This window comes from Pongo pygmaeus, chromosome 6 (assembly GCF_028885625.2).
Source record: "Pongo pygmaeus isolate AG05252 chromosome 6, NHGRI_mPonPyg2-v2.0_pri, whole genome shotgun sequence".
NCBI lineage: Eukaryota > Metazoa > Chordata > Mammalia > Primates > Hominidae > Pongo > Pongo pygmaeus.
Genome location: NC_072379.2, coordinates 19,012,594 through 19,028,706, shown reverse-complemented (window position 1 = coordinate 19,028,706; position 16,113 = coordinate 19,012,594). Strand labels below are relative to the sequence as shown.

The following is a 16,113-nucleotide window of genomic DNA, read 5'->3' as shown; positions in this document are numbered from 1 at the left end:
CCATGGAATACTATGAAGCCATAAAAAAAATGAGTTCATGTCTTGCAAGGACACAGATGAGGCTGGAAACCATCATTCTCAGCAAACTAACACAGGAACAGAAAACCAAACACTGCATGTTCTCACTCATAAGGGAGAGTTGAACAATGAGAACACACGGACGCAGAGAGGGAGGCATCACACACTGGGGCCTGTCAGGGAGTGGGGGACAAGGGGAGGGAGAGCATTAGGACAAATACCTAATGCATGCAGGGCTTGAAACCTAGATGATGGATTGATGGCTGCAGCAAACCACCATGGCACATGTATACCTATGTAACAAACCTGCACATTCTGTGCATGCATCCCAGAACTTAAAGTAAAATAAAATAAAAAGTTCTTGTAAATCAATAAGACAAAGATAAATACTCCAATAAAAAAGGGATAAGGAGTCATCAATAGGCAAACCTCTAAAAATATATAGTTAAACATATGAAAAAGTATTCATCATCAATACTATTTTTTTAAATGCACACTTAAAAATGGAATGCCATTTCCCCTGCATCAGAACAACAAAGATGGCAAAGATTAATAAAATTCAGTGTTGGTAAGAATACAGAGAAAAAAAAGTCTTTCGTATACTCTTCATGTGACATTATCATATACCTGGAAGACAGTTTATCAATTTATATTAAACATTCTCAAAGATGAATATAAAACTTTCAGAATAAGATGATGAATTTAACTCATGAATCAGAGACCACTAGTCAAAATTCCCAAAAAAACTACAGTAAAAGGATTTCTAAAATAGACAAACAACAACAACAAAAACCATAACCTTCCACAGCCAGAGGAAATGCAAGACAAGACAACAGCAGCCATGAAACTGAGGAAGCTAGAACGCAGAATCAGAGGGTTAACCAAGTGACAGATGTGTGACAGATGATCCCAAGCTAACAATGCCCAAAACTGAGAAATCAACTCGATATATACCAGAGGACACTCAAGAGGCAATGGAACTGGCAGCAGCAGGTGCCTTTGGAACTGGGAGTAAAATGGACAGACCAGAATAAGGAAGACTAGCACGAAGGCTATTTGAAAAGAAACTGATCACTAAATTCCCACTCCCACATTTTTTTTTGGGGGGTGGGGGGGATGGAATCTCATTCTGTTGCCCAGGCTGGAGTGCAGTGGCGCAATCTCAGCTCACTGCAACCTCCACCTCCCGGGCTCAAGCTGCTGCCTCAGCCTCCTGAGTAACTGGGATTACAGGCATGCATCACCACACCCAGCTAATTTTTTGTATTTTTAGCGTAGACGGGGTTTCATCATGTTGGCCAGGCTGGTCTCAAATGCCTGACCTCAAGCGATCCTCCCACCTCAGCCTCCCAAAGTGCTGGGATTACAGGCGTGAGCCACCACGTCCAGCCCCCACTCCCACTTCTTGTTTCAGCCCACACACAAATCACTCTATTGTCAAATCCAGTAAGTCCAACTCAAGTGCACAATGTCTGATCAGCTTTTTAAAAACTGATAAAACGGACATAACATGAAATTTACTATTTTAACCATTTTAAGTGTACAGTTCAGTGACATTAGGTACATACCCATTATTGTGCAATCATCATCTACTTCCACAACTTTTTTCATCTTCTCAGACAAATCCCATACCCTTAAGTAATAATTCCCCATTCCCCCTCCACCCAGCCCCTGGTTGTCTAATCACTATTTAAGAGATAATCATAAGCAGAAAAGACTCACCAGATATCTAAGGAAAGCCTCCAACATGAAAGATAGAAACTAAACATCAATGAGAAAAATGTAACTTTTAGAAACAGACTATGCAGGGAGAAAAACTTAAAACAAAAATTATTATTAACATCCTCCAGGGATAAGAAAACATATTGCTTCCAATAAAAAAGTACAATACGTTATAAAAGGAGCTTTCAGAGAATAAAAATGATCACTTGGAAGTAAAACTATGATAGCAGAAATATAAAAAATGGATAGAAGGGAAGAATAAAAAAACTGAAGTGAGAATAAAAAAAACAGAGCAAAAATATCAGATAGAGAAAGATAAGATAGCAGAGAAAAATAAGAAAATTAGAGGTTCAATTTAGGAGGCCCCAAACTAGAATAATGAAAGATGCTGAAAGAGAGAACAGAAAAAATGAGGAGGAATTATCAATTAAAATTCCAAGAAATTTCCGAACATGGATAGACAACAGATTGAGGATGGAAGCCACTGAATGCCCCATCCAATCAATGCAAACTGACCCATATCAAGGCTCATCATTGTGAAATTTAAAACTATGGTGACAAGATAAAGATTCTACAGGCTTCCAGAAAGGAAAAAAGAACATGCAAAAAACCAGCAATCAGAATGCCTTTGGTTCTTCTAAAACAACAACAACAACAACAACAACAAAGAAAGAGAGACAATAATGGAGCAAAACCATCAAAATTCTGAAAGAAGGTAACATCTAACTCAACGACACCATCATTCACCTAAAAGATGAAGCTAAAGCCATCTTTAGAGGCATGAGTGAACTGGAAAGATTTTCTCTTCCTTGCAGTCTCTCTTAAGAAGCTTCCAGGTGTTGTGTTTCACCAAAATAAGAACATAAACCAAGAGAAAAGCACAGGAGACAGCACAGAAGAGGGTCAGAGAGTCCGCAAAAAGATGGTGAAGGGAGATCCAAGATGACAACAATGCACAGCCACAGAAGTCGACCCCCGTAACAGGGCAGTGTGACTTCAGATAGATGCAGTGAGAGTTGTCATTTCTAACACTGCTCCTGCAAACGTACCTCATTTTAAGCTGAGGATGGATTGCCTGATTGAGTATAGCACCCATTCTTATCTATAATTGGATGTTCTGACTACAGGCTTTCTGCCTGCTGCCCGGATCAGTGGAAGACATTCACTGTATCATATCTCATATCTCTCAAGACATGTTCTGCTTTGACCTGCTCCTGAGGACAGGCAGTAGGTCTTGATAAGATCAGAAGCAGCAAATACAGAGAAGCCCATTCCATTCTGTCCAGATTTTTGCTTTAAGTCCAGTACCTGGTCCACACAATAGCCCACTATGGCGAGTCCCATGTTTACTGAGCTCACTCATGACTTAGCCGTCTTCTCCAGAAGAGGGTTTTGTAAACCCTTAGGAAGGTACATGGGTGAATGTTCTCATCCTTGACATGGTAGGAAAAGAGATATTCATTAATAAATACATTTTTAAAAATAAATAGAGGAGGTAATTAAGCAAGAAAAATACAAAGTATTCAGATTGTTAAGTAATAAGTAAAATTATCACTATTTGAAGATAACATGATATTCTATATAGAAAGCTCTATAGAATCTACAAAAAAAAACCTATTGGAGCTAATAATCAAGTTCAGCAAAGTTAAAGGATACAAGATGAACACACAAAAATAAGTTGTATTTCTATACAATAGCAATAAACAACCCAAAAATGAAATTAAGAAAACAATTCAATTTATAATAATATTAAAAAGAATAAAACATTAAGAAATAAATTTAACCAAGGAAGCGTAAAATGTGTATACTGAAAACTATAAAACATTGTTGAAAGAGATTAGAGACCTAAATAAATAGAAAGACATCTATGTTCATGGATTGGAAGCATTAATGTTATCAAGATGACAATACTCTCCAAATTGATTTACACATATAATACAATCCCAACAAAATTCTAACAGTTATTTCTCAGAGAAATGTTCAAGCTGGTCTTAAAATTAATATGTAAATGCAAGGGACCCAGAATAGACATAACAATCTTGAAAAAAGAACAAGGTGAGAGGTCTCACACTTCCCACTTTTAAAATTTACTATAAAGAAAAAGTTATCAAGACAGTGTGATCATGCCATAAGCATAGACACATAAATCAAATAGTATTGAGAGTCCCAAAATAACTCCTCATATTTACAGTCAGTTGATTTTAGACAAGGGTGCCATAACCATTCAATGAGGAAAAACTGGTCTCTTGAACAAATGCTCATGGGATAACTATATATGTAAAAAATAAAAATAGAAAGAATTTGGATCCCTACCTCAAACCATATACAAAAATTAGCTCACAGTGGATATAAACCTAAATGGAAGTGCTAGGACTATAAAACTCTTAGAAGAAAACAAAGGTTCAATTCTTTGTGACTTTGGATTAGGCAACAGTTTCTTAGATATGACATCAAAAGCTCAAGCACCCAAAGGAAAAAAAGACAAACTGGACTTCATCAAAATTAAAAACTTTTGTGCATCCAAACACATTATCAAGAATGTGAAAAGACAACCCACAGAATGAGAGAAAATATTTGCAAGTATATTTGCAAAAAATAGTTGCAGAATATTTGATAAAGATGAGTATAAAGAGAATAAAGAATTATTATGAGTCAATAATCTAAAAAGTCAAATAATCAATTTTAAAATGGGCAAAGTACTTGAATAGATGTTTCTTCAAAGAAGATAGACTAATGAAAAATAAGCACATGAAAAGATGCTCAAAATAATTAGTCATTAGGAAAATGCAAATCAAAACTACAACATACCACCTTATACCCACTAGATTGGCCATAATTAAAAAAAAGTAACAAGTGTTGTCAAGGATGTGGAGAAATTGGAACCCTCGTATACTAATGGTGATCATGCAAAATGGTGCAGCTGAGGTGAAAAACAGTCTGGCTGTGGAAAACAATTTGACAGTTTCTCAAAAAGTTAACCACAGAATTATCATATAACCCAGCAATTCTACTCCTAGATATGTATCCAAGAAAACTGAAAACATGTCCAAAGAAAAACATATACATGAATATTCATAGCCCTATTATTCCTAATAGCCCCAAAGTAGAAACAACCCAAATGTCCATCAACTGATAAACTGATAAACAGATAAATAAAATGTGCTGTATCTATACTCAGAATATTATTCAGTCATAAAAAGAATGAAGTACTTATATACGCCACAACATGGTTGAACCTTGAAAACATTATGTTCAGTGAAAGAAGCCTGCAAAAAAGGCCACATGTTGTAGATTTCATTTATTATCAAATGTCCAGAAGAGGCAAATTTATCATAACAGAAAATACATTAATATTTGGCAAGGAATGGGGTAAGGGTAGAATTGGGAGAGGCTACTCCCAGGTTCAGGGTTTATTTTGCAGGTGATGACAATGTTCTAGAATTAGGTAGTGGTGATAGGTGCAAATCATTTGAATATACTGAAAATCGCTGAATTGTATACTTTATTTTTTGTTTTTTGAGACAGAGTCTTGCTGTGATGCCCAGGCTGGAGTGCAATGGTGTGATCTCGGCTCAGTGCAACCTCCGCCTCCCAGGTTCAAGTGATTCTCCTGCCCCAGTCTCCCGAGTAGCTCAGACTACAGGCACGTGCCACCACACCCAGCTAATTTTTGTATTTTTAGTAGAGACAGGGTTTCACCATATTGGCCAGACTGGTCTCGAACTCCTGACCTCAAGTGATCTGCCCACCTCGGCCTCCCAAAGTGCTGGGATTACAGGTGTGAGCCACAGTGCCTGGTCTATTTTATTTTTATAGTATATTTTATGGTATGTGAATTACATCTCAATCAGAAGTGAGGAAAAATAAAGAATGGCTATGCATGAACCAGTGATGGAGTGTGTCAAGTATTATGGCTGTGATACCTCTGTGCACCCGAATTCCTCCATCCAAGTCACCCAAACAAAGATCAAGGCAAACACAGCAAGTTCATCATTGGACCAATGGAGCTACAAAGACCCAGGATGACCATCTGGGAGATAGAGGCCTTACAGGTTTGAAGCTCAGGAAAGAGGATACATTGTTCTGGGCTTGAGTGGTAGATCCCATTGGACAATTCCAATGGGAAACTGTCAGAACATACACAGTGGAGGAGACTGCCCAGTGTGTCCTGATGCTGAGAATCACGAGTGATTCCAGTTTAAGAAGGGAGGGGGCCAAGTGATATGATTTGTCCCCTCCAAATCTCATGTTGAAATGTGATCCCTAACATTGAAGGTGGGGCCTGGTGGTAGGTGTTTGGGTCATGGCGGTGGATCCCTCGTGAAAGGCTTGGTGCCATTCTTACGGAATTCAGTGAGTTCTCAATCTTAGTTGCCATGAAATCAGATTGTTAAAAAGAGCCTGGCACCTCCTCCCCTCTCTCTCTCCACTCATCATGTGACCTCACCAGCTCCCCTTCCTCTTCTACCATGAGTGGAAGCTTCTGAAACCCTCACCAGAAGCAGATGCTGGCACCATGCTTCTTGTACAGTCTACAGAACCATGAGTGAAATAAATTACTTTCTGTTATAAATTACCTAGCCTCAAGTATTCTTTGTAGAAAGACAAATGGACTAAGAAACCAAGGAAGAGAACAGCTGCAAAAAGAAGATTAGGGGAGAATCAGCAGAGAGTAGTGTCGGGGCACCAGGAGGAGCAATACACCCCATCAAGGAAGCTGCATGACAATACCAGATGGTGCCAAAAGATCTGGGCAGCAAAATGCTCACTGGACTTGGTGAGCAGTGATTTCTGGCAAATGTTGCCTGAATGATTTGAGCTGGATGTACAGAGTACAAAGAATTGCATCTTACCTGGGCTTAACACAGGCCAATGTCAATATTCAAACTAAGCGAAACAAATGACTTAAAATAAAAACAAAATTCCCTGACAAAGGAAAACCTGCAGTCTCATCTTGTCTGCTTCTCCAGAGTGCCCTGGCTTTGTACACCCATTTCCTGAGCCCATCTTGACCAGAGCTTAGTGAGTCTGAGAATAGATCAATCTGCCCTCATTAAAATGATGTTTGCAGAGCTTTTTTAATAAAGACAGAGCACTGATTATGCTTTACACTTCAGGGGGAAAAAGCAGAACATTAACTTGTTTATACTATTGATGTTAACTATGCAAAATGTGCATTAAAGAGGGTAAGGGCATGGGCGAATGAGCAGTTGCCTCTGGTTAGTCTCTTCAGTATTTATTTTTTTCCAATTATATTTGCTTTTTGATACATTCGAATTTTCCAACAAAGAGCATGCATTACTTTTAAGATCAGAAAACAAAATTGTAAGGCTGGGAAAAAAACGTTTTAATCAAATGTGAACTAGCAAGCAGGAACAACAATATTAATGTAAGAAGAACTAAATTCAGGGCAAAAAAAACCAGGGTATGCTTCTAAGATAAAGAGAGCATTACATAATGGTAACAACCATCACTATTAATGAAGCCATGCAGATACAAATCTATAGTTGCCAAAGAAACTGACAACAAGATACCAGAAAACAAATATTAGGAACACAGGAAGGAAGAGTCATTATAAAAGGAGATTTTAAAACACCATTATCAAAAAGACTTAAAAAAAATAAACTCATAGCCTACCAGAATACACAAAATTGATGTCTGGCAGGAATTCAATTCCATGATTACAGTGTGTGGGGGTCTTTTTAAATAGATGTAGAACATTTACAGAACTCGATAATACCAGTTACAAAGAACATCTTAATAAAATGAAAAATATTAGATTCCTCTTCTAGTTCAAGAGAAGAGATTTCTGGCCCAGGGAAAAAACATAGAGAACAGAACCAGGAACTGAAAAGAAGGAGATCATGTTAATATCGTCAACTCCTGGTCCCCTGGGTATTTGGGAGAGGAGGAGGATGATGAATGGATATTGATTTATGGTCTGACTGAACCAAATACCTCCTCCTCCCATTTTCTTACTCACTAAACATCTTCATGTAGACCTGAAATGTGAACCATTAAAATGGGACTCACAGACAGGGCTCAAGGCATGGTTGCTTAACCCAGTGGTTCTCAAAGTGTGTTCCCCACACAAGCTACATAAGCATCAAATAGGAGCTTCTAAGAAATGCAAATTTTCAGCCTTACCCCAAGCCTCCTGAAGCAGAACTTCCTCCAGGGTGGAGTCCCAGGGGGTTCTTACACTAAAACATCTGCTGCTAAAGGTGTATAAATACCCCAGCTTCCTCACCCTTGGAGCAAGTTAACTCTGAGGTCTGAGTTTACACTGGCCCTTGGAATTTCCCCAGTGAAATTAAGCTCCATCACCCACAGTACCAATCTTTTGGGGATGCTTTCCCTTCACATTCTTACTTCCCAGTCCCCTACTGGTGCTCTCTTCACCTCCCAAATAAATTACTTGCACTCTTGATGTGGATAAACCCATCCACTTGAAGATGTTTATTTCAGGGTCTGCTTCTGGGGGAAACTAAATGAAGATACCTACTAATATGGTTTGAATATTTGTCCCCTCCAAATCTCATGTTGAAATGTGACCCCCCAATGTTGGAGGGGAGGCCTGGTGGGAGATGTTTGGGTCATGGGGGTGGATCCCTCATTTGTGGCTTGGTGCCTCCTTCATGGTACATGAGTAAGTTCTCACAGAGTCTGGGACCTCCTCACCACTCTCTTGTTCCCTCTCTCACCATGTGACACTCACCTGCTCCCCTTCCCTTCTGCCATAACTAAAAGTTTCTGAGGCCTCACCAGAAGCCAAGCAGATGCTGGTGCCATGGTTCTTGTACATTCTGCAGAACCATGAGACAAATAAAACCTCCTTTTTAAATAAATCACCCAAGGCCACGCATGGTGACTCACACCTGTAATCCCAGAACATTGGGAGGCTGAGAGAGGAAGATCATTTGAACCCAGGAGTTTGAGACTAGCCTAAGCAACATGCCAAAACCCCATCTCTACAAAAAATATATATAAAAATTAGCCGGGCATGTTGGCATATGCCTGTGGTCCCAGCCTCTCAGGAGGCTGAGACAGGAGGATTGCCTGAGCCCAGGAGGTGGAGGCTGCAACAAGCTGTGATTGCACCACTGCACTCCAGCCTGGGTGACAAGAGTGAGACCCTGTCTCAAAATCAATCAATCAATCTGTCAATCAATCACCCAGCCTCAGGAATTCCTTTATAGCAACACAAAAGGGACTAATACACCTACTGAACCCACTAAGTGTCTAACCCTGTACTGGAGATCCCTGTGGTCAAGGAGCTGGAGTTATGGCAGAGATTGCCTTAACCTTCCCTTCCTCCTCCTGGGCTGGACTCTACCTAGATTTCCTCAGGAGAAGGTGCACCATTGGCAGTGAGTCTTCACCCCAACCCAGCCCGATCTGCAGTTCATGCTCCTCTCTGGGTGTTCTAGCCCTGGGCCACCTCCAGTCATTTTGCCACTAGCTCACACCTGCACTTTTCTTAGTGCTACCTGGCTTCATCATGCACTCCCTTGTTGAAAGACTTACTGAGTTTCAACCACCAGCCAGGCCCTGGGAAACATCCCATCCAGTTCAGAGAGTCCACTGTGCAGACACACTGCATGCTAATTAAGTTTGACAGCTAGTAGCAAGGTGCTGAGATAGCACAGAACCAGGGCCTCATTATCTTAAAGGTGTATAAATACCCCAGCTCCCTCGCACTTGGAGCAAGTTAACTCTGAGGTCTGGGTTTACACTGGCTCCTGGATACTCCCCAGTGGGATTAAGCTCTGACACCCACAGTACCAATCTTTTGACGATGCCTTCCCTTCACAGTCTTACTTCCCCACTCAGAGATCAGAGGAGGCTTCTCTGAGGAAGTGCTCTGCTGGAGACAGCTGGGAAACAGGTGGGACTTAGAAGGCCGATGAAGGGGGCCACAGGAACAGGGAGTTCAAGAGAAGAGATTTCTGGCCTGGGGAAAATATGCAGGGATGTATGGAAGGACTGCTGGAGCAAGAGGTCTGTGGTAGGTGCAGAGAAAGGCCACAGAGCAGAGAGTCGTGGGCATGTCAAGGAAAGAGACTTTGCTGCACAACTTAGAGGCTTCCAGGAACTGAAAGAGCCTCCTTCTCACAAGGGGACAATCATTCACAGGTTTAGAAGAATCTATAGACAACTAATGGCCAAAGGTAAGGAAATAAAACTAAGGATGTGAAAAATCCACCAAACGACCCATCTCTGTAAGCCAGAGGTCCCAGAGAAGGCAAACCACTGGGCCCAGGTGCACCCAAGCCCTTCAGAAGAGTGGGCTGGTTCAGAAGGGGCCAGGGACATCAGCTCCCAGGCTGATTAAATAGGAGAGGCTCATTCCTGTGCTCCTCAAGATAATCCGGTTTTAAACAGGACCCGTGGCATTGCCTCCTCCTCACCATCTTCCGGACGACGGAGCAGCTTGCAGGGTAATCCCTCTCCTACCCAGCACGATGAAAGGAAGGGGTTTAGCCTACTCCTAATCCTGTAGTTGCTTAGAAGATAAGCTTTCTTGGCCTTCAGGCACTCACTCTAGCTGGCTTTCTTTTATCTCATGAGCTTGTGGGGGTGGCTCCCAGCAGTGAGCACAATGAATTTTGCAGGTTGGGATCCAACACAAAGGCACCATTAGCAGCACCCACCCCCATTGCCCTGGATGCCATGCCTTTGTCCAACTATTAAATATCTCCAAGGATCTCCCAGAAGTTTTGTTATTGACATGCAATATTTGCCTGTTGTACAGTTTTCATTGGGCCATCATTCCTAGTAGCAGTGAATTCCAGAAGATGAGCAAACACCACTCATTTCTACTTAAGATCATTTTGGGCACAGTAGCCCAGAGGAGAATTCCAATGTAGATAAACAGTTCCTAACACAGAATGGAATTTTTTATTTTGCTTTTTGGAGAAGGACAACAAAGATAGGGTGGGGTGGGGAGTGGAGGAGGAATTCAGCTCTTCAGTGTCATCTACTTTAGCTAATGAGAAGAAGGAAGTTCATCTAGATCCATGGCCAGTCAATGATTCTTATGAGCCCTAGAGCAGCGGTCCTCAACCTTTTTGGCATCAGGGAGTGGCTTTGTGGAAGACAATTTTTCCATGGAACGTGGGGGTCGGGGGAGATGGTTTCAGGATGAAACTATTCCACCTCAGATCATCAGACATTAGATTCTCATAAAAAGGTTGCAACCAGCCAGGCACGGTGGCTCATGGCCTGTAATCCCAGCACTTTGGGAGGCTGAGGAGGGCAGATCACCTGAGGTCAGGAGTTCGAGACCAGCCTGACCAACACAGCAAAACCCTGTCTCTACTAAAAATACAAAAATTAGCCAGGCATGTTGGTGTGTGCCTGTAGTCCCAGCTACTCAGGAGGCTAAGGCAGGAAAATTGCTTGAACCTGAGACGTGAAGGTTGCAGTGAGCCAAGATCGTACCACTGTACTCCAGCCTGGGTGATGAGTGAGACTCCATCTTAAAAAAAAAAAAAAGGAGGTACAATCTAGATCACTTCCTTGTGCAGTTCACAACAGGGTTCATGCTCCTATGAGAAGCTAATGCTACTGCTGATCTGACAGGAGGTGGAGCTCAGGCAGTAATTCCAGCATTGGGGAGCGGCTGTAAATATAAATGAAGCTTCGCTTGCTCTCCTGCCACTCACCTCCTGCTGTGGAGCCCAGTTCCTAACAGGCCACAGACTGCTACTGGTCCATGGCCCTGGGGTTGGGGACCCCTGCTCTAGAGGACTCAAGGAATAATAGACCAGGGTATGCCTAGATATCTTCCTCTAAAAAAATCTTGGGCCAGGCACGGTGGCACACTCCTGTAATCCCAGCACTTTGGGAAGCTGAGGTGAGCGGATCACCTGAGTTCAGGAGTTCGAGACTAGCCTGGCCAACATGGTGAAACCCCATCTCTACCAAAAATACAAAAATTAGCCAGGCGTGGTGTCGGGTGCCTGTAATCCCAGCTACTCGGGAGGCTGAGGCAGAAGAATCGCTTGAATCCGGGAGGTGGAGGTTGCAGTGAGCTGAGATCATACCACTCCACTCCAGCCTGGGTGACACAGCAAGACTCTGTCTCAAAAAAAAAAAAAAAGAAAAGAAAAAATCTCCCATTCCCCAGATATGCTCCAGGGACCAGGAGACACAGATGCTCGGGCTCACGCTGGAATGAAAGTGGCATTTCCCCCTGCTGTCATCATGTCCTGTGCACAGGTCAGCCACCCCTGTACCTTCGTCACTGTTGTCATCCACCAGAATGATTTCCTTCAGCAGGTGTGTGGGCGTGTGATTGACGGCACTGTGCACTGACCGCAGGATCACCGACAGGGCCTCGTTCACGAAGATGAATATGATGGATATCTGGGGCAGGTCCTTGGAGTACTTGAGCTCCTTACACCTGGGGAAGGAGAGATCGGAAATGCAGAGTCAGAGGAAGGATAAAAGCTCAGGTGCTGCAGCTGGACATAGTGTAAGATTTTCGCTGAATCCTCATCCAGTCGCCCCAAGGCGTGAATCACTGGTTCCCTTAGGCTTCTCCTTGGCTAAGAACTGAGAATAAACCCTAAGGAGGAGAGCATTAACAGATGCAGCCCCACTTCCCCCAGATTCACCACCTTACAGGTGGTGAGTCAGAATGTTAGCTCTGTGATAGCAGGAACCTCTACTATAATATAATACGGAGCACTTAGTGGGTTCAGTAGATGCCTTCGTTTGGGTTCCCCCAGAAACAGAGCCTGAAACAAAGGTTTGAGTGCAAGTAGTTTATTTTGGAGGTGAAGAGAGCATCACTACGGGAGTCCCAGGCATCAGTCCCAGACATATGTCTACCTACATCTACCTGTGCCGCCTACCTGTGCCCTGAGCTTCAGGGCACACCGGTACAACTTCTGACTCCAGCCCCTCCATTTCCTTGCCTGAAACCTTCTTTGCTGATGCCTAAGCAATTACTCCACCCCCTAAATCTCTCAACTAGAGACTACCGGGGACACGGCGCAGTGGCTCACGCCTGTAATTTCAGCAATTTTGGAGGCCGATGCGGGAGCATCGCTTGAGGCCAGGAGTTTAAGACCAGGCTGGGCAACATAGCAAGATCCTGTACCTATAAAAAATTTTAAAATTAGCCAGGTGCAGTGGTGCATGGCTGTATTCTCAGCTACTCGGAAGGCTGAGGTGGAGGATCACTCAAGCCCGGGAGGTCAAGGCTACCATGAGCTATGATCATGCCACTGTACTCCTGCCTGGGTAACATAATAAGACCCTGTTCCCCCCCTCCGCCCCCCAAAAAAGGAACACCAGGAATTGATGTATTAGGTTGGTGCAAAAGTAATTGCGGGTTTTGCCATTAAAAGTAATGGCAAAACCCGCAATTACTTTTGCACCAACATAATACAAATACCCCAGTTCCCTCAGCCCAAGAGCAGGTTAAATGTAAATTTCCGCAGCAGGATTAAGCCCCCATCACCCACAGGAGCAATCTTCATAACACACCCTTTGGAGAGGGGGTGTCTTTCCCTCCCAGTCTTACTCCCCGCTCCCCTAGTGATGCTCTCTTCACCTCCAAAATAAACTAGTTGCACTCAAACCCTTTGTTTCAGGCTCTGTTTCTGGGGGAACCCAAATGAAGGCATCTATTGAACCCACTAAGCGCTCCGTATTATATTATACTAGAGGTTCCTGCTATCATGGAGCTAACATTCTAGGAGAGGAAATAAAACACCCATGCCAACAATCATAGTCAAGGAAAAGGACCCTACACCTGGAGGAGTGTGCAACCTAAGGTACACCAGCTCTTCTTTGGGAAGTCCTAGAACCTCCCTGGAGACAGGAGACAGGACAACCTGCGACATCCCTCCCTCAGAATACCCAGCAGTCCTCATATGCCCGAGCGCAGAGATTAAAGGGAAGAATTCCTCTCATCCAGTCTGGACTCCAGAGCATAGAGCTTTGGCCTTCTCCATGGCTCCAGGTGATGTAAGAGATGATTTAGTACCCGGGGAACGTGCTCTGCTTCTCTCAGTTACAGGTGCACCGAGAGTCTGTCCAGGGAGCACTGAGGAATTTCATTTTATGCTTACGCCTAAGCCACATTGGAAATAGCAAAGAGAAACACAGTGGAATGGAGTGCCGAGGTACCTGCACTTTAATGCATCCTTCCTTTCCTTATGGGAGACTGCACAATATATAGCACAACGGAATAGGGAGCAGAACAAAGAAAACAGATGAAGCCATGGAGTGAGAGAGAAGCAGAGCTGAAGAGGGAGCAAGAAATACGGCTGTTTCTTACGCTGAGCAGCTTGGGCTATGTCGGGCCGCATTAATCATGTAGGCAATTTTCAGAAGAAAATAAAGTTTTGTTACAATATGTGTTTGTGTCTCCTGGAGGAGATCGTTCAGGGATGCATTGATCAAGCAGCCTCATTTTTACCATGCTGCTGTAAATCTACTTCTGGGGGCTGCCAGGGAGATTACAGTGATAATTGACGGGCTCACGGGCAGTTGGCAGGAATCATCTCATTGACTGTGCAGTGGTCCACAAAACAAGGGCACTCCAGAGGGTCCCTTGGAGGCTGGTTTCGAACTCCTGGCCTCAGGTGATCTCCCTGCCTCGGCCTCCCCAAGTGCTGGGATTACAGGCGTGTGCTGCCACACCTGGCCAATTTTTGTATTTTTAATAGAGACGGGGTTTCACCATGTTGGCCAAGCTGGTCTTGAACTCCTGACCTCAAGCGATCCACGCACCTCGGCCTCCCGAACTGCTGGGATTACAGACATGAGCCACCGCACCCAGCCAATTTCTTGATTTCTTCATCTCTGCCCTAAAAACCCCAACTAGGAGAAGGTCCTCTGCAGCCAGGTGCACCATGCCCATGGCCTGCTGGGTGCAAAGTATTCCCACATAGTATCACTGAGCCGGGTCAGGTTTGATTTCCCTTCAAGGGGGATGTGGGTGAGCAGAAGCTGGCTCCACCTCCCCTGGGGTTAATCAGACTGGCGGGAATGTGGATAAAGCTCATGTGGGAGAGTGTTCTGCCCCCAAGCCCTGGAACTGAAGAATCCCAGGCAGGGAGGAGCCAAGGTTGCCCTCAGCCACTCTGGGCCTTGCAAAAGTCCTGTGTTATGAGCCACTGTGCACTTCAGCCACTGTGCACCAAGGCCTGACTCTGTCGTCACCATCATCCCTCAGGGCAGGGGCACAGAAGAGGATCTTAAAGGGGCTGGATATGGAAGGTACACTGTGCATGCTCAGGCGGCTGGGCAGATGACTGCTGGGCCAGGTAGGTGACCACTGGGCCTGAGTTCAGCCTCCAGCCCTTGTCTCTTAGGTCTGTCTAAGGCGAGCGCTCCCCTTTCGAGGGTCCACCTGGGTTTCTCGGTATCGCTTGGCTCACATGGGCAAAACTGTGTGGCCCATCTGCAGGCCTTCCTGGCTGCTCGCCTCAACTCCAGCTCCCAAGTGCAGTGATGCCCCTCAGTCTCTGCCCTAACATCTGCCACACCCAAGGGATGGGACCAATCACCATGCACTGCCCTACCCCAATCACCCACAGTTCTGGGATATGAGGGCTAAAGCACATTAAACACTTCTAACAAGGCAGTTGTCAATGCAATGCAGGAGATGCTAAGTGTCAAACCGAAGTATCTACAACAGCTGTAATAGATGGGCTAAGGTGGACCAGGAAGGTAGGGACGGTGAGCTCCAGGCTGGATCTGAATGGATAGATCTCACTGAATTAGACTTGCATGGTCAAGAACAGAGGGAGAAATGGGATATCAGAGCTCTACTCAGCACAGAGGCACTCTTCCTCGACCTTCCAGGAGAAACCTTGTAAGCTTTAGAGATTACACAGTAAAGAGCTAGACTCACAATGGAATGACAGCCTCACAGGAGGCTCTGCAAATTCCTACCAGGCTAATTCCTGTTCATTTCCAAAGTGCTCCATAAACATGCACAAGATCATGAGCATTAATTAATAAAGTCTTTACCGCTGATGAAGGTCCGTGTTCTCTGGGCACTCAGGCCTCTCCACCACATGCTACCCTCAAACTCTCAGAGCTCTGGAAGGCAACATGGGATGGAAACTGTGGGATTCTGATGGAAAAGGTAGTTTGAGTCAGAAAACACCACCTTGACATCCTCAGAGTAGCTGCAACACAATGAGAAAACCCTTGAGAACTGCAGCATGCTGTGGACATACCCATTTTCACATCGTCTCTTTCCACTGCCAGAGCAAATTCTGCCACCAGACACCCTTCCCAAGGTCTCCACCTACCATGCGGACATGGGATGTGCCAGTTACCACAACCATGTGAGCCAGGTCCTTAAAATAAACCTCTCTCTGCTCAACATCACTAATCATTAGA

The 16,113-nt window shown here is 44.0% G+C and overlaps 1 protein-coding gene across 1 annotated transcript in view; it reads right to left on the bottom strand.

The window, feature by feature from the left end:
- Positions 1–16,113, bottom strand: part of GALNT17 (polypeptide N-acetylgalactosaminyltransferase 17) — a 590,997-nt gene that overhangs the window by 315,198 nt on the left and 259,686 nt on the right. Inside the window, exon 3 of the mRNA XM_054495494.2 lies at positions 11,982–12,148. Within this exon, the coding sequence (XP_054351469.1) occupies positions 11,982–12,148 (167 nt within the window). The remainder of the gene's footprint in view (positions 1–11,981; positions 12,149–16,113) is intronic.